Source organism: Mya arenaria, chromosome 7 (assembly GCF_026914265.1).
Source record: "Mya arenaria isolate MELC-2E11 chromosome 7, ASM2691426v1".
Classification (NCBI taxonomy): Eukaryota; Metazoa; Mollusca; class Bivalvia; order Myida; family Myidae; genus Mya; species Mya arenaria.
Window position 1 is genome coordinate 69,674,620 of NC_069128.1, and position 22,943 is coordinate 69,697,562.

The 22,943-nt window shown below is 32.7% G+C and overlaps 1 protein-coding gene across 1 annotated transcript; it reads right to left on the reverse strand.

Annotated features, from left to right (window-relative positions):
• Positions 1–342: 342 nt before the first annotated feature.
• Positions 343–22,471, reverse strand: LOC128240779 (uncharacterized). The gene is made up of 17 exons (XM_052957653.1): positions 22,418–22,471; positions 21,037–21,102; positions 20,357–20,422; positions 18,490–18,524; positions 18,054–18,094; positions 17,235–17,275; positions 15,595–16,040; positions 14,558–15,052; positions 14,188–14,272; positions 12,925–13,055; positions 11,842–11,945; positions 11,504–11,653; positions 11,057–11,138; positions 8,705–9,073; positions 7,274–7,417; positions 4,126–4,235; positions 343–2,493 (listed from the first exon to the last, which is right to left on the reverse strand). Exons 7-17 carry the CDS (start codon positions 15,899–15,901, stop codon positions 1,285–1,287), a joined length of 3,186 nt encoding a protein of 1,061 aa, XP_052813613.1. The 5' UTR covers positions 15,902–16,040; positions 17,235–17,275; positions 18,054–18,094; positions 18,490–18,524; positions 20,357–20,422; positions 21,037–21,102; positions 22,418–22,471; the 3' UTR covers positions 343–1,284.
• Positions 22,472–22,943: the final 472 nt, after the last annotated feature.

Below are 22,943 nucleotides of genomic sequence, written 5' to 3' on the forward strand. Positions count from 1 at the left end.
ACTCGCTAATGTTTTTGAAAAACGCACTTTTTGTGCAGCAAATCATTACGAGTGTTAAAACGAAGGTACTAAAACCGAACCTTTAAGCATATGTAGATATTTGCTGAAATATCGTTTTTGAAGACCACAATTTTCTTATTAATTATAGTCGATAGCTTTGTTATTGCGTATTTGGTTGAATGACATTATCACGTGATGTTATCAATGTATGTATCAATACATAAAAATAAGAGTCCATGAGAATGAAAGTCTTCGTAGTCTTGTGGGTCAAGTATTATATGTTCATTACTTTCTTGACTTTACCGGCGTGGGTTAGCAACCAACTTAAACCAAACTTTATTTTATATTATAACACTTTTATTCACCTTCGACGTCATAGAGTAAATAATGACAGAATATATGTTTCCAGATTCATTACACTTTATAATCCAGATACTTGTTACTTAAAATAAATCATTAGCATATAAAGCAACATAGAATTTAAGGTATTCAGTAAAACACGTGATAGCAAATTTTGAAATAACGTTGACCGCACAAAATCAAGATTTGCTTTCGGTTTTGTGGCATTTTGTAATTGCGATAAATGCATTTTTGTATCACTTTAAAGGTTAAAAGGGTAAACAATGTCAATATAAGGCATTTGGATATGCATACAAGTCAATAAGTCTAACTCACTAAACTTTATAAGGACATAAAAGTAAGAGTAAAAATACCTCTAAAAGTGGACACGTACACAGTAGATATTATTTAATATAAATCAACATACCGAAATAAGTATAACATAAAATAATTAATTGGAGATGCAGACAACTTTAAACAAATAATATTTAAATTCCAGGATTTCAGTCACTTGCACACCAATTCCCACTTATAATATGTATAAAAACTGTTAGATCATACAGCAAAACTCAAGGACAACTACCAGAATGCCAATAGTTTCAGAACAAAGCACTATTGAATAAACTGTGTTCTGCAATCAAAATTAAATTCCTTTATTGAGTAATGAGCAGAAACTGTGGAAATCGTTGTCGAAACAGTATTCCCATTTTTACAATTCTTAATGACATTGTTTTTTTTAGTTGCCTTTATAATATAATAGGAACTAAAGGGTTCACTGAGTGAGAGGGAAATAAACTAGTCTATGGGTATCAAACTTTTCACTTGTCCCAACAGTAAACACAATAGTGTACATCTGAGGTAAAGTAACTCAACAAAATTTCAAACTTATGTTACTGTACACAATTCTTTGTTCAATTTCATTAAGAAACTTACAACAATGTGGCATTATTTTGTAAAAAGAGAAAATCTGCCACCATGTTTCTTCGAAAGCTGATCGAATGCCTTTTTCAGTGGAACTATTAGGTATGTTTTGTGAGTATTCGATGAAGGTGTAGAACCATGCCGACTTGCATCATCATTAATCGGCAAAGAACATTCTGAGGACATTTTATCTTCCGTTGACAAATGATTTTCCGAGTTTGTTGTGTCTTCGAGAGTCATTGGATTTTCTGGATGCCTTGTATCATCCGCGTGTGTAGGTATGGTCGTCTGATATTGGTCTTCCGAGGGCACTGCATTTTGAAAGGATATTGTATGTGCAGAGGGTGTAAAAACCTGTTTGGGGTTTTCTGTCTGCATTGGTTTTCCAGAGTATGTAGGGTTTTTTGTTAATTGAACAGGTTTTTCGGTTTCGTTCTTGACAGGTAATTTTGGTCGGCTTGTATCGGCACCTTGTTCTTCCCGGGAATTAAATTCGCCGACTAATGTCCCTAAAGCATACATATTTTTTTCTGGACATCGCGGATTTCGTTCCAAAAGTATCATCGCTCCACTGTCTCCTGGCGCAGCTAAAGCTGACTTGTTTTGCTTCCCAATTGTTATCAAGTTATAGTCATCTTCAAACGAAGTCCCGATGCTTATACCCGATATATTTGCTTTAGCAAGACCAGTTGTTGCACCATAAAAATGTACTGCTTTATTTTTCAGCACTTGTATGTTTTCATGATACAAGTCCGCGAAACACAAGTCCTCATTTTCATTTCGGAAACGTGTTTCGTATTTGTCTTTATTAGCAGTAACTCTTGCTATGGCAATATCATATGTGATTCTATCTTCCAAAACCGGTCCAATTGTTTGATTATTGACGCAGAGCGTCAAAGGCTCGAATATATCAACAACATGTTTAGCGGTTATCGCAACATCGTGAGTTGTATCTATGTGGCTGTAGGTAAACTTTGCGAACCCCCCGAGTGTTCCTCTACGTGGTGATCCACAAGCATACACTTGGGAGCCGCTTTCGATTTTTGCAAGTGGTTGTATATCTACAATCTGAAGGAAAAAATCTTCATCGGAGAGTCCCATCATTTTTATGTTGTTTGCTACTTCTTCCCTTGCTGTTTCGTCATTTTGAAGCATCATTACCCTCAATGTACTCTCCGAAATATCACATGCAAACACTTGCGGCAAAGCCAAAACCTGTTTCGAAATCATCTCCTGCAAGTATTATTAGTACATCTTAAAGATGCGTTTGCACCTATTTTTGGCATCAATTTAGGTACATTAAATACATAATATTTGTTGAATTCAGTGTAAGATCGATTTTTATTTCACGAGTAGACACGAGTGAAAATATTATTTTCTGTGACCAAGAGTGAAATAAAATACGATCTTACACTGAATTCAACAATTTTTTTTATTTCATGCATATATCATGTTTTTAATATATTTCCCCGCTGGAGTAAATTTTGTTGACGACAATCCCTTTCTGTGGCTCTTTGCAATGAGAAGTAACTATGGCATAACCGCTATGTCAAAGTTACTCCTTTTCGTGCGAGCAGTCCGTCCACTAAAAAAAAGTACCACACTTTATGGAAATGGTTGTTGGAATGGAAATTGTTTTTAGATAAAACCCTACTTCCATCAACGAAACCTATCATTTTTAACATTTATTGAGGCACAAAATAAGTATTTAAACAAAAGCATTTCGGAAATAAAAATGTATCGCGTAGAATTACAATTAAATGAAACTTGAGCATGTGACATTTTTTGTACATTTAAGAACAATTTCAACAAATTTAATTTAACAATGATGGACTTATACTAGTATGTTTTCGTAAAAGCGATGGAAGTCTATGTTAAGTGTTTTTCGAAGTGTATATCTAGTCACTGTCGCTCTCAGATTCTGGATCTTACGATATTTTTTCGGGTAAATTCATGCTTAGTGCAGCCGAATGATGTTTTGTTGTTGAGACAGCGAATTAGTTTCATATCTATTAAAGTGAATGTCACGTTTCCGTTAACTTGTGTGTTTACGAAGACCCCAGAGGAAATGTCGAGGATGTTCCCGAGATGCTTTTGAGAAGGATAAAGCGCAGACTTTGAAAGTTTTTGGACAAGCCTTTTCTGAGCATTATTTTTAAAAAGAAAAATAAATCGTTGAAGTGATGAAGGTAAACAATTGAAGGAAATTGGTCAAGTTCAAAATGCGTGTGCATACATGTACGCGGGTAGAGTTTGTAGGAAGAAATGATCTATCAACTCTATTTCTAACACTTGTGGCCAAGTACATAGTCAACCGATACCTACCAAGCGGGTTAATTGAAACAGTATGTTCCATGAAATAGTTCATACATACATTGGTAAGTTTGTTCTTTTTTAACTGTTATAATCAATCGCAAAAATGTTTGTTTTATTAAAACTATTGCATAATTTGATTTTGACAATTCTATACGATTCGGTCAATGTGTATATTACTGCACAACAGACAACAACAAACATGTACTTGTTACATACATGTACTTTCCAATTCAAGGGAAGCAAATCTAAAAAAGATGGAAAAATAGCCCCGAGTTGTCTGTACATAGTGGAATGATCAATTGATATCATTACACTCGAGCCAGAGTAAAATGATCAAGTTATCATTCACCAATATTTTTCAATCTTTCACCGATATGCATGAAATAAAGGAAAACCTTACTATACATATAATAGAATGATAAGAATTTAAAAAAAAACATACCACAATAAAATATTACATCAATGTGATTGCTTTAAATGTTGGGCTTATTTAAACGATTTTACAAAGATTTTGTAACAGGTTATAACAATAGTGTATTTAAACTTTACCATTTTTGTAATTTTCTTTCCTAAATTTTCCCTCTTTAAAATTTCGGGCATTGGCATGTACTCATCATGAAAGCTTTGTACTTGAGCAATAACTCTTGAAGTTATTTCACCTTGAACATATAATTGAAAGAAAGAGGCATCATAATAAAATATATATTGAAAGTAGAACCAATACGCACAATGAACAATAGTATAATACATGCAAACATTAAAGTACTTATATCAGTATCAATACAGGTGATATACGAGCATGTTTACGCATTTCAAATGTAAAATAAAAAGAGCCAACACTAAATGGTTATATTGAAAATCCTACTGTGTTGTAATATAAAACTAGGTATGTTTATCAAGGTTTGTTAGGTATCGCCTTGGAACGGTCAATAATGGATTTACTGGGGGGGGGGTTAATTAAACCAGTTTACGTGCACAAACCTCACTCTTATCCCATCAATCCTGAATGAAGTAAAAACGTACAAAGTAAAAGTACGCATTAACCTGAGGAAACTTAATAATTAAACAAATAATAATAAACTAATAGATAAATCAAAAATACTTCAAGGACTGGGGAGTTGAAATTTAGACTGGTCATGCCCGAATTTAGGGGTTTTCCCGAGTAAGCCTTTTTCATCTAATAACATATTTTTGCGTCGGAGATAAACTTGTGAACATGTTTCAATGTGGTTCTGTTTGATTTTTCGTTCAATCAAGAGTTTCCAAAAATGTTTGGACAATAATGTGTACAGTTTGTTGGATTTTTTTATCTTCTGGTGGTAGAGTTGACAGTAAAAAAGATTGATGCTCTATTGATTTGATTCAGCAACATTTACAAAATGAATATGGAACAATATTCTTTGAAAACAAATGCTTTCTAAGGGTGGTTCCTAATGCGTGAAAGACTAATTGTGTCTTTACGAGTGCATTCGTAGTAAAACGACGGAACACCTGGTTTGTTATAAGGAATAGAAAGTTACGAAAAGAGAAGTGAATCGGACTCTCTGCAATGTACTGGACGAGCCATTGTTGAAGGGATAAAAGCGGATGCAAACAGTTGTGTATTGCAAAAGTAGTTTCTTGTAAAATAAGAGTTCCGGAGGTGATAGGAATGAACATTACGTTTTTGGTCTGGGACAAGAGATGAAAGATATATAGATGACAGTGATGTTACTACCTTGTAAAACAATACAAGTCTATGTTGTTCTCGTCGTGACTTCAGTGATTGTAAACCATATTTTTCATAAAGATTTTCGAGAGAGACGAGTTTTGTAGTTCCGGTAATAATTATGAGTTGAACTTGTTCAAGAAGATGTTCTTCTCGTTGGGTAAAATCAACCCAGACAACATCACAATATTCCAAGGTGGGTCTAGTATATGATTTATAGATTATTTAAAGTGACTTTCTGTCGAGTGATTGTGTGGACACCAGTAACCTTAAGGTATGAACTTTTTTCCATGCATTAGCTGTTCTAATAAGAATATGATTCTGCAAGTGACCGTCGATTGAAAAAGAGAGGCCAGGGTGTTTGTGCAACTTTATTTCTTGTAAGTGTGTGTTATTCATGAAGACTGGGATGTGAATCGGTTTGTTCTGTTTTTGTGACATAATAAGTGTTTTTGTTGATTGAATGTAACTAACCATTTTTCTTTCCAATGTGAGATTTCGTGAATTTCTCCTTTTAGAGATACCAAGGCGGTAACATGATCGCCGACGATCACATTTAAACTAGTATCGTTGGCAAAGAAACGTATTGCTGACGGTATTTGATTAAAATGGCATTATTAATAGCAATGGCCGAGGATGGATCATTGTAGAACCCCTGCTTCGTGTTACAATAAATTATGAGCCTTTGATAACAACTCTTTGAGAGCGGTCATATACTTAATTTGAAAACCAACAAAGAAGCAAAACAGGAATGCCCTTTGATTTTAGTTTTTGTAAAAAAAAAATGTGGCATACTCTGTCAAAAGCCAAAAGTGTCACATACTATTACTCTTTTTTTTTCGTCAAGAGCTTCACAGAATGCATTGAAGAGAAAGAACAGCTGATTGACTGTGGAAAAATTTGGTACAGTACCGGATTGGAGAGAAGTAATCAGGTTTGAATTTAAAAGAAGTTATGTTTATCACGTAGATAGCACAGATAGTTATTGTTGCATAATGTGTGTCGGTATTGAACTTTGTACACATAATTTCATTTCATTTCGTGTGTTTACTATTTTGATAAAAATTGAGATGACCAAATTAAAAGACACACGATTGGTATTAGTTGCGTTAATGTGGCTGACAAAACACTACTAAGCTATGTAATCATTAACGCGTCAGCAACCACTTTTCAGACGCACGAATCGAATATTGCTCAGCCATGTCATGTTATCGCCGTTTATTTGTGGGCACAATTCAATCAGTCAGCAATGTCTCTTTTTATGATTTCATAATTATCCATACACCTTTTTAACATTCTGGTTTTTTTTTTGTATTTGTAAAAATTTGCAATGTGTTAGAATGACTAATAGTTCATTAAGATGATTTTGAATTGATTCGGTGTTGTCACGTGAGATGTGCATTTGTTTGAATATTCTCATATATAAATCACGTGGGTTCGGTTTACAGTTTATAATTATCTTGAAAAAGCAATTGGGCTTAAAAGATCGATTAATTCTTTAAATTTGAAAAATCAATGTTGATGTGTTGTGTCGATTGGTTTAGTGATCATTTGTCTTTTAGTACTCTGGTGGTAGAGTTGACAGTATCTCGGAACGCGGTATGTGGTAGAAAGGAATTTAGATATTGCCGATCAGTATTGAGTTGTTAATTTGATATATGTAACTGCAGAATAATACATCGGTTGTTTTGGTACGTTCGAATAGTAACACTGTACGGTCCAAAGGTACATTTAGTTGCAATATGTTTTAAACATTATGTTTTTACAATATCATTGAGCGTCTTGTTAACCAAAAACGTGATTGACAATTTACACGATCTCTATAACATCCTATGAAAACTCAACGGCATTGACAAGAAAGATATTAGGATATAAATTTGTACGAACTTAGGCACATTAATTTTACATTTTTCGTTTTGAACAATTACATGAATGTCATTTTTGTAAAGAGTACATACAACGATTGCTCAGTATAGTAAACATTTTTACCTGATCCGGGAAGATGTTTTGTAGCTCTGTCAAGCACCTCAAAGGCGTAGTATTCCAACACATCGTCAACATATGCCACCACGTTGTCTTTTGATAAATCCTTTGTAAAAAGTTCAAAACCCCACGGTCTATGAATAGATTTGCCTGTAAAACGAAAACAGTAACATATATAATCATTGGCTTCATTATTGTCCATTAGTAACCATATTTATAAAGCAATTGCTGTTATTGCCCTTTAGCAGAAAGAAGCACCTTTATAATTGTTATGCAATTTTATATATTAAGGTACAAAGCTTTATTAATAAATATAAACTATGACGCAGTAACAAAATAAGAAATACATTTTGCAAAAGCGGATCGGGAATGAAAAATGATTTAATTAGGAAGTAATTTTTTTAAAGATTACAATGTGCCATTTAATACCTTTTTCAACATGTTTTGATGTTTAACATAATTGCAGAAGTCTACAAAGGTGTACTTGTTGTTATACAAAGTCAGGCGCATTCTGAGTACTGCTTTCAATAAATATATACAGAGCGAACAAAATATCAAACAAAATATATATAGTAACCATTTAAGATCTTGGTTGTAACTCAAAACATCGTTTCTTCAAAATTGCCACCGACGTCATATTAGTATTCGGCTAAAATAAAGGCCTTATGTTAAACTCTGGTTAGGATTAAGTATAATATTTTATTAAAGTAATTTATTAGTACTAACTTGATATTTACAAACTGATATTTGTTTTGAAAAAAAAGCATAATGAATACAAACTAGCACTTAAAGAGCAATACTTCTGAACCAAGGTTAAGTAATACTAGTGTTACTTATAACACACGCATTTCTTGAAAGAAAGGAATCCTTCAATATGAAACATTATACATTTATGTCGTGATAATACGGCTAACTTCAGACATCTTTTATTTCTAACCCATAATGATTTTGATTGCAATTGTTGTGTTTTTATCTAATTAATGTCTCAGTCTCTTTTCTACATTAGTCTTTAGCTTTTTAACGAACATTAACATGTGCAAATGAAACTCAAGAAACGTAGTAATTTAGTGATCATTTGACGTATAACAAACACGCAAAGAACGATATAACGATACAGATGATATGAACACCATGAAAGGCGTAAGAGTTACAGCATGTTATAAATTAGTTCTTTTAACTTTAAAGGACACAATTCACCACAACACTTCGTCTAAGCATGCTTTATACCCTTACACGACCTACATTCACGCACGCACTATAGCAAAAAAAACACATACGAGAGAGATACCATCATTTGTGTTCGCCATTGATAATGGCGGGAAAAAAACTAACCTAATTTGTATTGAGATAATGTCATTACTTTGTAAACATACAACAATATGTTCATAAAACAAGTGCGCAAAGCCGTATTTGTCTAGGATCACATGTAATACATACGTTCAATATTCGTGTCTGTTGGAAATGTGGGTGTTATTTTGCAAATAATTGGAGTCATCGGTTTGTCTGCAGATTTTTGTCCAAGTGTTGCGAAACATTCTTCGTTCTTTCCAATGGACACAATAACAGATGGATCTTTATCGAGAATCGATTCAATTGATCCGCGCTGTATATCAGTAAACGCTTCGCAGAAATTATTGCCTGATGTCGATTGGTCGTCAGAAAATATTATCCAAATGCTCGCTGAACAAAATTTTGAACTGCTTTGTTCATCTCCACACAGCACGATTGCTTCGTCGATTCGTCTTCGTACGTAGCTGTACACTTTAAACATTTTGGCATCGTTTCGCACATAATCAACTTGAATACCTGTATAGATAAAACACATTCATAGTTTGATAATAAGCATTTTTATAATTACATGTGAATCGTTAATAACATGTCACATTACCAAAGAAGTCTATACAAAATAATAGCATAGAAGTGTAAAATATTGCTTTTTTTGTTATTTGCAGCTAATTATGTGCTAAAACGTTGTGGCATGGCTCTACCAGTAATCAAGCAATCAGAAAACAAAGATGCAACATTGAACCCTATATCTCAAGAGATAGAAAATGTAAGTCACACCTGCTTTTGGGTCTAAGGGTCCAAGGTCAAACCTTGGTGATGATTACCACTACTTACTAGTTTGCCCATCCTTTTCAAATGTCAGAAGAAAATACCTACCAACCTATCATTTCATTAGGCCAAATACAATTAAATACAAGGAGCTGTTAACTTGCACAAATGTTAATCTATAGCCTTATTTGTGAATCATTTAATACGCAACGCATGTCAGCCACTGTAATTTATCTAGTTTTTTGTTAAATTGAATTAATTATACTGAGTTCCCCAACAACGTTTGTTATTTATTTATAAGATATGCTTGTACAAGGCACAGCCTTTGAAATAAGGCATATATTGAATATCTCTTTTATCCCACATTTTTTGTGAAGATATTTAAAATAACTGTCTCCCACTTTTCCATGATAAGATATATACTCGATACATGTACGACCATAAAATAATAAAATAAAAAAAAACATTTTATTTCCGCCACTCGAGACAAAGTCACCCTTCCTCGTATTAGTATAATTAAGCTTTTATTAACACTGCTGACTAAACTTATTTGTCCTCATGTTGTCATGGATGTATGACCTGAGTGTAATAAAGATATTTGTTGCTGTTGTTGTTGTTGTTGGTAAACTATGTATACGTGTACCAATAACAGCAAGTGTTTTATTAATAACCAGCATATAGACAATGAGAATATGCCATTCTCTTTAATGCGTTCCAAAATTAGCATTTTAAACAAGAAACGTTATAAATCTCTCAGGTTTAAGTTTATTTTGTTAATTTCCCTTTTTGCGCAATTTGATTAACATGTAATCATTTCAGTATATATAAAAAATGGCGTTTTAACTTTCAACGGGAAGGAGATCACTTTCTGCTCTGATAAAAATATGATTAAATTGAATAATAAAGACAAATTTGAAAGGTTGATGCAATTCTTTTACCATAAACTGACTCAATGCATCAGAAAATTACAGTTGTTTAAAGGTTTGTGGCTTTTCAATTGACCGAAATAGTTATTACTTGTTACTGTTTCAATCTCTTAGTATTTTTCAGACGTCGGCAGAGTGGCATTTAGCCTGTGAATGATCTGAGGCATGTTTTAACTCTGTTTTGTAAAAAAATGATACTTTAATCTGCTCAAGTAAATAGATCAAACTCGAACTGTTTATACAGAAAGAAAGTTATTTTGTTTCTAATTTAATATTATGAAAGAAAAAAAATGAATAGAAATTGAACAAAATACATGAGAAACGTTATTTTACACTGTATTTCGATTACTCATCCAGATGATCATATAAAAAGAGGAGATACTAAGCCTAAATATGTGATTTCCATTGAACTATCATACGGACATAATTCAACAAAAGTTCAATTAGAGTTGCAAATCCGTTCAAAAAAGCTTAATCGTTTTCGTGTTTTGTTTAGAATAATAATTATACAGCATAGAAATACTTTCCGGCTTTAAATTAAGTGCAACGCCAAATTTTAAGAAAGTGTTTGATGTGTAAGAGAAGGAATACATCGTTACCATTTTGCCACCATAACAATTTACAAATGATAAAAGTACATTACAATTGTTCCTTTATTGTTTTAGATCCTCTCACCGACCTTCATAAGTTACATACAGTTTGACTAATATTTCACAAAACAATCATATTATGCCCTCGTCAATAGTCGCTCATAATTCCTTTCATTTAAAGTAATGCCAACCGTGTAACAAATATCTTATTAACTTACTGGCTGCTGGAGGATGCTGTTCTTTCTTATAGGCTTCAGGCAACACTTCGCAAGGCCTTTCCGTTGTATTCATAGGAATATCCTAAAAGTTATTTCAAATTATGTGAACATTTAGCTTTTTATGAATAAAATATGTTTTTAAAATATCTGTATCGAAATTCTTGTTAGAGATGTCTATCAGAACTCTAATATCTCTATTTTAAATCATATATCTTCATGTTTCTGTCATTTAACAGAAAATTTGATTCGATGTTCTATCATCGGGGATAAATGAAAGCAAAATATGAATAAAAGGTAAATGCATACTAATAAAGGTAGTAATACCTGAGTGATGGCTTGTTTATAATTGGTCAATGAAGGAATATCATTGAATGTAGTGAAGCCAAAAAGGTTAAGTGAAAGCAAACAAATGGTTTATAAAGATGCGAAACATATACAAATACATACCTTCTTCTCAACACTTGTTTTTGATAGTATCAGCGTCGGATGTCTCAATCGTTTAAAAGTGAATGATGTGTGTTGCAACCAATCATGCAATGTCCTTTTCTTTATTGTCGAAGACACGTACATTGTCCTTAAACTGCTCATATGAGAATCCTTAACCGGACAGAAGTGCATGTATTACATTTCTAATGAAAACAGGTCTTCGATATCTAGTTTGAATCTTGTAAGAAAGTTACATAATGATATATATCATGGAAGGTCAGTTATTATTATCATGTAGACTTAAGTATACGTTCTAAATATATCGCTTTAAAAATGTCTAAAAAATAGAAGAACCTTACCCATTTCTTATATTTTGATGATGCTTTTCTTTTTAATCTCGCAGTCTTTGGAGAAAGTTTCTTTCTGTTTCTAAGCTTTTCATTCATTTCTTTTTGGGACTTCCCTTCAAAACATGATTTCAATATAAATAAAACTGAATATGGCTATACTGCATACTAAACAGGGTGAGGAATCACGTGACTTCAACCAGGTTCTCAAATCGGTCACCACGGGTCATAACCTAAGTAAACAAACATAATTTTATATCACTTTCTTGCTTGTTTACATCGGTTTTGAACCGTGGTGACCCTTGTGAAATCCCCGTGGAAATCAGGTGATTCCTCACCCTGATAAAATTCGCAGATTACTGAGTATTCTTTCACTTGTCTTCTTAATAACATACACTTTTACGTACCTTGAGTTTTATAAACATGCATTACACATTCTTTCCTAAGAACATGTAAATATACTAGTGTATGTTTAACTAAACGTGTTTTGGTTTGGTTAATCTAGAAAAAGATGTCGTTCATACATATTCTCGGCAATATCATTCATACAAATTGAACAAGAATATGACCTGTTTATTGGGAATGTACTGTCAATAATAAATGTGGTCTTAAGGTTTTTCGTAAAAGTGTTTCAAATCTACAATTTGTTTATATCTTAAATAAAATCTCTAAAAGTTTTATTTATTCTAAATCTGGCGTAGTAGTGATCTAGATGTTAAATACGTACCTTATTTAAGTTAAAATTAGTATAAAAACACGCTTTTCACGTGCTTTTATTTCACGAAAGGTGTGATATGACCGATATGCTGAACCTCCATTAATGGCATTTTCATGCAAATATGTGTGTAAATGGACAGTAAACAATTTGTCAATACTCTAAAAGTCCTAATGTTATCTGCATTGGCGTTTAATAAAACTTCAATGTATAGCAGAATAGTCAAATATTTATCGGTTTCTTTGATAAGCGAATAGTTTCTACATCAATACTACCTTATATCTAAACATTTATGAACAACAGTTTCATGTTAAAATATCAACGTTTGTTTAATAATTAATCAAATGACTTAATTTCATATATAATTAAGAGGTACATACGCATTGCAAACGATCTTGCTGAAAAGTTATATTTGTTTGAAAATGCATGTAACACTTCGTCGTACAATTTCACACAACTAGCTAATCTGATTATCCTCCAATGTGATGACGAAGATAGTAGTCCATCAATGCTGAAAGTACATGCATATATTAACTTGAAACAAAACTATACAAGTATAGTAGTTTTTCGCATAAATATTGATATCAGAAAACATAATCAAATCCCTTTAAAAGGAAATGTGACGAATGTCTTTGACCAATTGAATTAAAACCAATTAAGAGAATAATAATGATATAATCTGTTTACATGAAATCTTATAAGAATAAAAAAGAAAGTTGAACATAAAATTATGCATACGACTTGCTTAACGTTTTGACGGCCATGCGCAGAAAATATCCAATATGAAGTTTGAAAGTGTTGAAAAAGTAATGTTTTGGTATGAGATACAATGATGAAATCGTGATATTATGACTCAAAAAAGTTTTTACAAGGTTTTATACACGGGGAGTGTTTAATTGTGGACTACTTTATATATCCCTATTGTTATATTGCTTTATTAATTTGAACAATTCATCATTTGAAAATATGAAGGTATTTCATTATTAACAATAAAAGTGCTGTGCATCTTTATACAGTACGCTTTTAATGAGTCTATGAAGAATTGTTGAGTAAGTATAGCGATATTTTGAACATTATAGTTTGGTCTTTTTTATGATATATGATTTCCAATAAAGTATTAATGTGTAACATTTAGGTCAACCATTAATTACAATAACAGTTTTTGATTTGCAATTCGATAATGTGATTGTAAGATGCAGTTGTTGATAAACAAAATGTATATGAAATAAAAATGACCTCGCAGTACTATTCATGTTTTGTCACCTCAATAAGGATGAACTGCTAAAATACATATTCAGGTGTTCACAAATAATAGGGCGTTGTGGCATTCTTAATAGCATACATTATTAACGTGTTTCTGAAGCATTGTAAATAAATAATAATGCAATGGTCATAATTGAAGAGGGAAATGACAAAACGGCATGTGAAGAACATCTTAGTGATGAACAAAAACACGTTCGGTATGATCATAGATCATAAGTGGGTTGTTTTGTTCTCGGCACAAACCGTACATCGTAAGATCAAGAATCAAGTTAAGATTCCGTGTCTATAATAAAAAAATTAAGCATCCACAAATATTTTCACTGTGAATTCACAATTCAATAAAACTGTCTCTCATTTAACATCATAGGGAGGATACGTACAGTGCCATGTTTGAAGCCCTTACGTTCGTAGCGTCGTCTGTGGACTGAATTTCTTTTGTTCTTCCATTTATGCTCATGGCATCATCTTAAATATGTTACTACCAAGTTAATTTCCTTTATCTTTTTCTCAAAATCAAAGTCAATTTGAAAAGGTCTAGCGTATTATAAAAGATGAGCAAAGTTTTATTTCGTAAACACCAGAAAGCTGTATTTAATGATAGCTTTAAGTCTGATTATTGAATTGCTTAGTAAAACAAGTTAAGGTTAACGTTTTAAGGAAAAGGAACTGTCAGTCTATTCAGACATATTACAAAATATTTACACAAACAGAACCAGTAGTTGTAAAGGTTTGATGCTATATTTTACTTACGCGTCTTGGGTAATTTGCCGCGTTTACTATTGATATTCTCTTGAAAGTCCATAAGGTGGCCTCGCCTGTCGACAGTAAATCGTTTGATGGTCTTTGATCCATATTGATCGCATTCGTAAACAACAACAGTTACCAATGTCTGTGTAAAGCTCTTCACTTGTAAATCAATTTCTTGATAAAGTTCAGCGAAGTTTATTTCCGCTGTATGCTCTGATTCATCTTGCATGACAATTTTGAATGTTTTACCCCAACAGGCCATGACGTCAACTTGTCCATGCGTTCTATAACCACCTATTGTTCTTTGTTCAATACGCTCTGGAGCCGTTCGTGATAAACAACATTCTAAGACAACTTCGCTTCGTTGTGAATCGTTTATTGAAAAACACAAAAAACATGCTCCTCTATATTTCATCACAACAGGTATATCTAATTCGTCATGGTCGCTTTTGTTTTTCCTTAAACATTCGATATCCATACATGTTTTCTTTTCGGCAACTGAAATAACAGATTAGATACATTTCGTTGAAAGACATTCGGAAACTGAATATAATGATTAATGAAAGACGAATAAAGTGTACATGGTAATATCATATACCACTTGCTATATCATTTGCAAATACTTATTTGTGTATTTTGTTTTTTTACGGGCCATGTGGCTTATTGAACCTGTATTCAAAATAAACTATTTATCTATCATATATATAACAAAAGCCTATCTGAAGCCATGTGTATAAATTATTGTTATGTCTTTGGTTTGGTTAAAGTTAGGCAAATATTTGTTTATTGCTCAATATTTATCCAATTATAATATTGACCAATTGAAATGTTCATGCTAGCCAAACCAATAACCGACAGACAACTTATTAAAGCGTTATTTAACTGGCTGCTGAGCTGCATAGTTTGATACCATACAATTGAAAACAATAAGTGCTAATAATATTCTCCTGACATGCAAAAAAGGTCTTGCATTGGTAATCATAATAGAATGAAAAAAATGGATGTGGATAATGGCTATGACAGTAGAAAGTACGAGTTACCCATATATCTTGTTACACTGTAACCCACTACTACGTATGTACGTGCTTTGGAGAGTGTAGGAAAATTGCCATGGTCCTTAGGAATGACTACGTCGAACGAAGTAAGTAGATGCATTTGGAGCTGTGTGTATACTTTAACATAAGCAATAGGATCATTTTCGTCTAACGTTAAACAGACAGCATCATCAGAACTGCCACTAAAGTGTAGGGTGGCGGTCTGTTCCCTTCCTTGTTTCATCACTATTTTGAATGTCGCACCATTGAAAGTATCACAATAAACCCGTTTATGCTCAATAAATCCATCCATTGATCTTTTTTCGACACGTTCGTCTGTAATTGCTGATACGCAACATTCTAGTAGGATACATCCTTGCTGGTTATCATATTTAGAAAAGCAAAGGAAGCATATCTCTTCCGCAAGCTTCCGTTCTTCTGGCCTTTCAAATCTGGAATCGGATAGTAAATGTAAAAGCTTTTCAAATATGTAATAGATTAATTAATGTGAATCGGCCTTTTAAATCTGTAATCGATTAAGAAAATTAGTAAAGGCTTATTGGACGTAAGAACATTTAATATGCTCGATGGTCTGGGTCGGAACACTGAAATCTGCCTAGTATAATGTTCTGTAAGCAAGATGTGATAACGCATTTTGATCTTTGTATTATTATAGTACTTTCTTTATTCTTGATACAAACATCAATATTAATGTTTATGTAAAAAAGTGTATTTGCATTATGTTTTACACTTGTCACAAATCATCTCATATGTTATAGAATAGTTGGGTTAATGACGTTGAGCTTGTACCAGTGAAGGCTAGCCTTTGCTTTACTCTGTTCTGTCCAAACCAAAAATAGTAAGAGATTTTCGTTTTTGACATTAAGAAGTTTCATCTTTTGACACCAGAATAAATTTTACAAACACAAAAGAAATAAGTAATGATTAAAACGCTACATTACAATACTTCTTTTACTATGATATATTATACAAAATATTACTTTTAAGCTAAGCATACAAGTGTATCTAGTAACGAAACATTAACCAATGTTCAGGAAGAAATAACAGAAAGCATCAGTTTAATTTCGAAAGTTTCCTTCAACATAGCAATGAGTTAGGTTTCCATGGTGACGGCATTTGCACTGTGTTCCGTTTTCTGTTGCGGAATTTGGGGATCGATTTAGATCAAAATATTTCCTTTTGTGGACATAGTTGATTTCCATATCCACTATTTTGTATGTATCTGTTTGTCAGCAAATGTGTTAAGGTAGGTCTACTTGTTTGTAGTTAACTAGGTTCTCACAACATGGCATCTTGGCAGAAGTTTTCAGAAACAAACACCACCATTTAGACAAGTAGTCATGTCGAGGAATTAATCGACAAAATAAAGTGTGCATAGGCGAATCTAACTAAATAATGTCAGCAGATATGTGTTATATATTTTGTTGTAATCATAACAGTTTCCTTTCTTTACACAACAAATCATCATCACTCAAGGGACAGCTTTAGAGTTGTTAGGCATAGAATTCTTCTTCTGAACGGTTACTTTATTTCTGTAGCATAATATATTGATGAAAATAGTTGGATATGAAAAGAACATTTGATGTCTTATGTTTGCAAAGCACAAATACAATACAGCGACTTACGTGCTTCCGTCTTTTTGATGTCCGGCTAAACTACCTGAAACCTACAGATATATAAAGTTACAAACAGCGAATATCAACTATACTATTTGTTAAGGATTTGCCTTAAACAAAATAATTTACCTATATATACAACAGTTTTTATCAGCAATTCGACTTTGTATATGCCTTCAACATAATTTTACTTTAAATTGATGTGTACTGTCCTTATAATATCATTTTATTACAGAACATATTACCGTGGTGAATGTACCAAATGATTTACGTCATTTGTAAACACGATGTCGATAAAGTTTTTAGCCGGACATGAGTGTTTATCACTGATACATATTTCCAAATAATGAACAATGCTACGAAGCCATGTGTATGATGACCAATATATGGATTTGTTATGTGAGCGCAAAAGCGCATTACGAACTATTCTGTGGACCAAGCGAGAATGATGGACAAGCATGTTTGTCAAAATTCACGATTTTAATATTGCATTGTAATGAGTGATTGCGTAACTACAATTGACATATATTGACAGTCACCTTGTCTTAACTTGATTGCTCAGCTTTTAAGGCAATAAATTAGAGTAAACGGAGTCATACAGTTAGAAAAACAAATACCGAAATACACGTGGAAAATGATATGACGTTTCAACCACGTGGTATTTACACCGTGATCAACCTAGCGCAAGTATGTACATTTTACTATGAACACGAAGCATGAAATATCTTATTTTTTTCGATAAAGCAGCATTGATACATATCAATCTGACCACAGATAGACTAAAACCGTTTCGGTGCTTATTATAAAAATAATATTTAAAATGCATACCCTTAAAGTGTCTTTGAACTTGCCCAGGTCGTGTCTGTTCCCTATAATGGTATAAATGTTATATAATAAACAGTTCCTTCTATAAGCAGAGTAAAATTTCGAATAAACAATATAATGGAAACAGTTTTCCAAACATAAATTGAGATGATACAACGTGAAAACATTACATTATGCATAATATGAAGCCATAAAAAGTAGTATGGGTCAATGAACTACAATTGAAATGCAATTGCAGTTTAATTAAGCGATCAAATAAACACCGGCCCCAAAATGTATGTGCAGGGTATGCTGTTATGCTCTTCATTAGCTACTCGAAAAGTTTATGGCTCTCTTTAAAGAAAAATGGCACCCTTTAATTCCAAATGTTAAAAAATGTTAAAAGTCCTACTAGAAGGTCAAAATACAAACTGATAAATTATTATTCCATGTTACTTACATTCATCTCTTCGTAAGGTCGCATTCGTGTTCTTCCTTAGTACAGATTTGCAAAAAAAATCCTCTTTTTTTATTTTCGGTAAATGTTTGCTTTGCTTGTTATTAACGTCTTGAATCCTTTGATCGCTGGTCTCTTTAGCAATGCTCGGTAATGTATTCGAAATGATTACATCGAGATTATTAGTACTTTTTTCTAACAAGTCTTGATATTCATTTTCGAAGTTTGCAACGGCTAACATATTCTTAAAAGCATGCTCCTGTCTGAAAACCACAAGTCATCAAATACATGTATTAAAATAGAACTAATTGTAAAACCAGTATTCTTCACAATATAAACATGGTGTGATTCAATCGCATAATTCATTCCATTAAACAACGTAATTTAAATGATCGGATGATCATTTGTATATATTTTTTTCAAAATTGTTTTGAGTACTACATTTCTGCAACACATATAGCATAAGAAATAAAGCTTTCTTTGTCATTTTGTTGTATTTTACTGAAAATAAGACATGTATTAAAACTAACCTAGCAGTCGTCATCAAACAATACACATATTGTTCAACTCTTCAACGAAAATGTTAGTTACTCCAGAGCCTCGCTGTATAACAACTTTTTAAACTTGATGGATACAATTGCGTATTGTATGACACTTTGTGAAAGAACATATTAGTCATGTAAAGTACGTCAAGTTTGTATGTTGATTATATTGCCAATAACATACAAGTGCTACTATGTGCTATATAAAGTAGTATTTTACTATAGAAATTCGTTCCCGCACAAAATGACTATCGTTTCCATCCGTGAGTTTATCACGTACCGTGAAGGCGATTATGGATACTGTATATTTGTACGACGAAGACGAGCATACTGATTTCATTTCCAAGAACATTAAAATGGCCGGCAGAGAGGCAAGACTTTACACCTTGTTTATGGTTTGAAATAAAAACAAATAATGACATATCGTAAAATAAGTTTAAATACCGTATAGTTGCAGTAAAATGTTTTGACGAAAACGGTCTTACACTCTTCTAAGCGTACTCCTGATGAAAGTCTCAATGGGAATTATCCAAGGAAATAAGGCTAAGTTTAAATGCTTTTTGTTTTCTGACCGTATTCTGCTTTGAAATAAATTGATCGAATTAGACCCGAACATTGCCCAGCGTATTGAAATTAAGGTAAAAGACATATGATGTAGATAAAAAAGATTTTAACTATTGAAGCCTTGAAATTTTAACGTTTAAATGCAAACTTTCTTTTTTATTCCTATTACAAGTTTTTAATTAAGCCCTAACTAATGCCATTTGGAAAGTCATTATTAAGACATTAAAAATTCTTCAAATAATCGACAGTATGTCAAAAAAATAAATAAAAATAAAATCCAGTATAAACCATGTATGACGTCAAAGGCATCGTGCTTAATATAAATCCTTACAACACGATGTCAAAAACACAATGCATCATAAATTGCGCCTGCAGATAGGTATAAATTTATAATTCCAATATTTTATTTATTTGACGCTGTACTTTGATCAGATCATATGAATTCATTTGAACTACACTAATAAAAAGCTAAACAATAATCGTTGTCGTGGCTCGCATCAACTTTGATTGTCCACCAAAATTTGAATATGCAGTTTTAATGGAGCATAAATAGATACTACCTGCCAATTTTTTCAAGTCCAGTTTTCCTTTGTCATCAGTTTTTTCTGACCTTTTCAGTAGTTTAATCATATAACAGAAATGGCAAAATAAACATCTAATAACGCAGTTATTATGAATGGAAAATTGCGTTAATAAAAAGTCAGTACCACTTATATTTTTGTGTTTACGTTTATACTTATATACACATACAGATAAAATATTACCTCTCAAACTTTTCCCAATCATAATTGTTTTTGTCACTTTTCAGTTTGTAGTTTTCTATTCTGAATCTAAAAACACAAAGGAATATTCATGTTAACAATGTCATCTTGAAACGATGATTAAGTGCGAGGAAGTTATACGACATGAAGAAAACTATCAATTATGACGTATGGGCGGAGTGACGACTTAGAATAAAATCACAATGACTATTACTAAATGATTGCCTTATTTCAAATTCCATTGCTTGGAAATGTTGGTTGTTTTCTAAGGTATGAGAGTAATTTTTATCTTTATCTGGAGAATACTGGACATCCTTCAAATAATGGACGATAAAATAGAAAATGTTGTACAATACAATAATAACTATGTTTGTGACAGGCATCATTCGGATATCATTAGCAATAGGTCATCCTGACACGATGCTTAATCATTGCTGACTGTTGTAAGCAAATACTCAAATACGTGTTCGATGTGTTAATTTAACACACAGGACGGGAATGAATGACAAACAGTCCAAATTTTCTGACCGATTCAGTAGTTTAATCATATAACGGAAAAAGAGTTGTTCAACATCTAAAATAGCAGCTATCATGACATTTGCATGATGTTAATAAATAAGCAGTTCCACTTATATTTTTGTGTTTACGCGTATACTTATATACATCTACAGATAAAATATTACCTCTCAGAGTTTATCAAATCAAAACTGATTATTCGTTTTGAATCTTTTTGTTGGAAGAACCCGTTACTGAAACAAATCACCATGGAATATTAAAGATAACTATATTATCTTTAAACGAGCGGAATGTAAAGAACGTTACACAGCCATAATTATCATTAGCCCTGTACTCAACTTTTATGTTGTTTCACTTACGAGCCACTCAGATACTTTAATTAAAATACCCCTATCATTCATTTTTACTTTTCGACTACTGAATATAACATTGTATCATTGATATTCACAGCTGGTTTGTGCGTGCCGCATGGAGGCAGTTAAAAGTAGCCCCGTACTCACACGATATGCTGTTTTAATTCCAAGTCTTACAGAGACTTAGCGGTCGTTCCAAGGCGGTAGCAATACTTGATAAACATCCTTAGTTTTATATGTTTTATACGTATTTTGACGTTTTTTTGAGTTTTGCGCTGTTTTGCCATGTTTGTGTTTTGTGACTGTTTGTTTTTGTGTTCTTTGTCATTGACGTTGACCCTGTTCCATTAAAGGAGGTTAATTTTTTTACCTTCGATTACTGGACCTGTTTCGGCTGTGTTTCATATAAATATTTGTCCGGTAGTCATTCATTTAGATACGCATATAGTAAATCGTCGTTTGGCCCATTTGCTTTATGACCCTAACCAGTGATAGTTTTTGAATTTTCGACTACTGCACTTGTCCCAGCATATTTCATTTAATTTTAAGAATACAACCTCATTTTCAACGTAAAACCTGACGCAGTAAGTGTGTCCGAGATTAATGGCAGCAGGCGGGACTTGAACAACATGCGAAAGCTGGACGTTTTAATGATAAAGCCAAACTAGTACATACTTATGGCCATTTGCAATTGCATTGCCTGGAAATGTTGGCTGTTTTCTAAGTTCGAAGAGTAATTTTGTCTTTATTTCAAGTTTACACTTTACAAATCACTACACTATTGTCGTGTCTTCATTATTACATGCGTCCACTGACAGGCATATATATGTTATGCAAATATTTCATTTATTTGTCGTTGACTCAGATTATATTAATTCCAATGAATTACACTAATAAAGAAAATAAGCTATACTATGACATTGCGTTGATGTATGAATCGACAACTTGTCCACTGACATTTGCATATACTCGTATAATAAATAAAAACTACCTCACATTTTTGAGTCTGGTTTTCCCTTGTCATCCGAATTTTCTGACAGTTTCAGTAGTTTAATCATATAACAGAAAATAGTTTTTAAACATCTAAAATAGCAGCTATCATGAAAAAACATGTGTAATGTTAATAAATAAGCAATACCATTTATATTTTTTGGTTTACATTAATACTAATATTCACATACAAATAAGATATTACCTCCTATAGCTTGGCCAGACATTGTCAATTGAACCTTTTTGTTGGTAGATACCTTTACTGCAATAACAATGTTCATAGCATATAAAAGTTAACAATGCCATCTTGAAACGAGTTGAATGTTAAGAATATTACAAATAATTACTTACCACGAAAAAGGGAAATGGCATGTAGAAATACCTTGTTAAGGCAGAGTGGTGATGACTTACGCACGTACTCACGTTTTATGTTGTTTAGATTCCCAGTATTACAAAGGCTTAGTCCGGTAGCCCTTAATGTAAACACACTTATCATTCATTTTGGTTGGGCCCCTTGCCTTGTGCTATTTAACAGGGAGGTTTTTGAAGTTCTACCTCTGGTCTTGTCCCTGAACTTAACATTGTATTATTGATATGCACAGCATTTTAAGAGTGCCGCATGGAGGCAATAAAATGAACTCCAATGCTCACAGTTGATGCTGTATTGATTCTTAATCTAACATACTTATAGTCCGGTAGTCCTTAATCTAAATACGCCTATCATTCATTGT

Bases quoted from the DNA above. Each gene is read 5' to 3' on its own strand.
- LOC128240779 (XM_052957653.1), bottom strand. From the start codon at position 15,901: ATGGATGGATTTATTGAGCATAAACGGGTTTATTGTGATACTTTCAAT. The intron at 15,053-15,594 runs GTAACTCGTACT...CTGTTATTTCAG, and splicing joins CAGTGTAACAAGATATATGG to TTGCCGAAAAGAAAACATGT. The intron at 13,056-14,187 runs GTACGTATCCTC...ATGTACTTTCAG, and splicing joins AGGGCTTCAAACATGGCACT to CATTGATGGACTACTATCTT.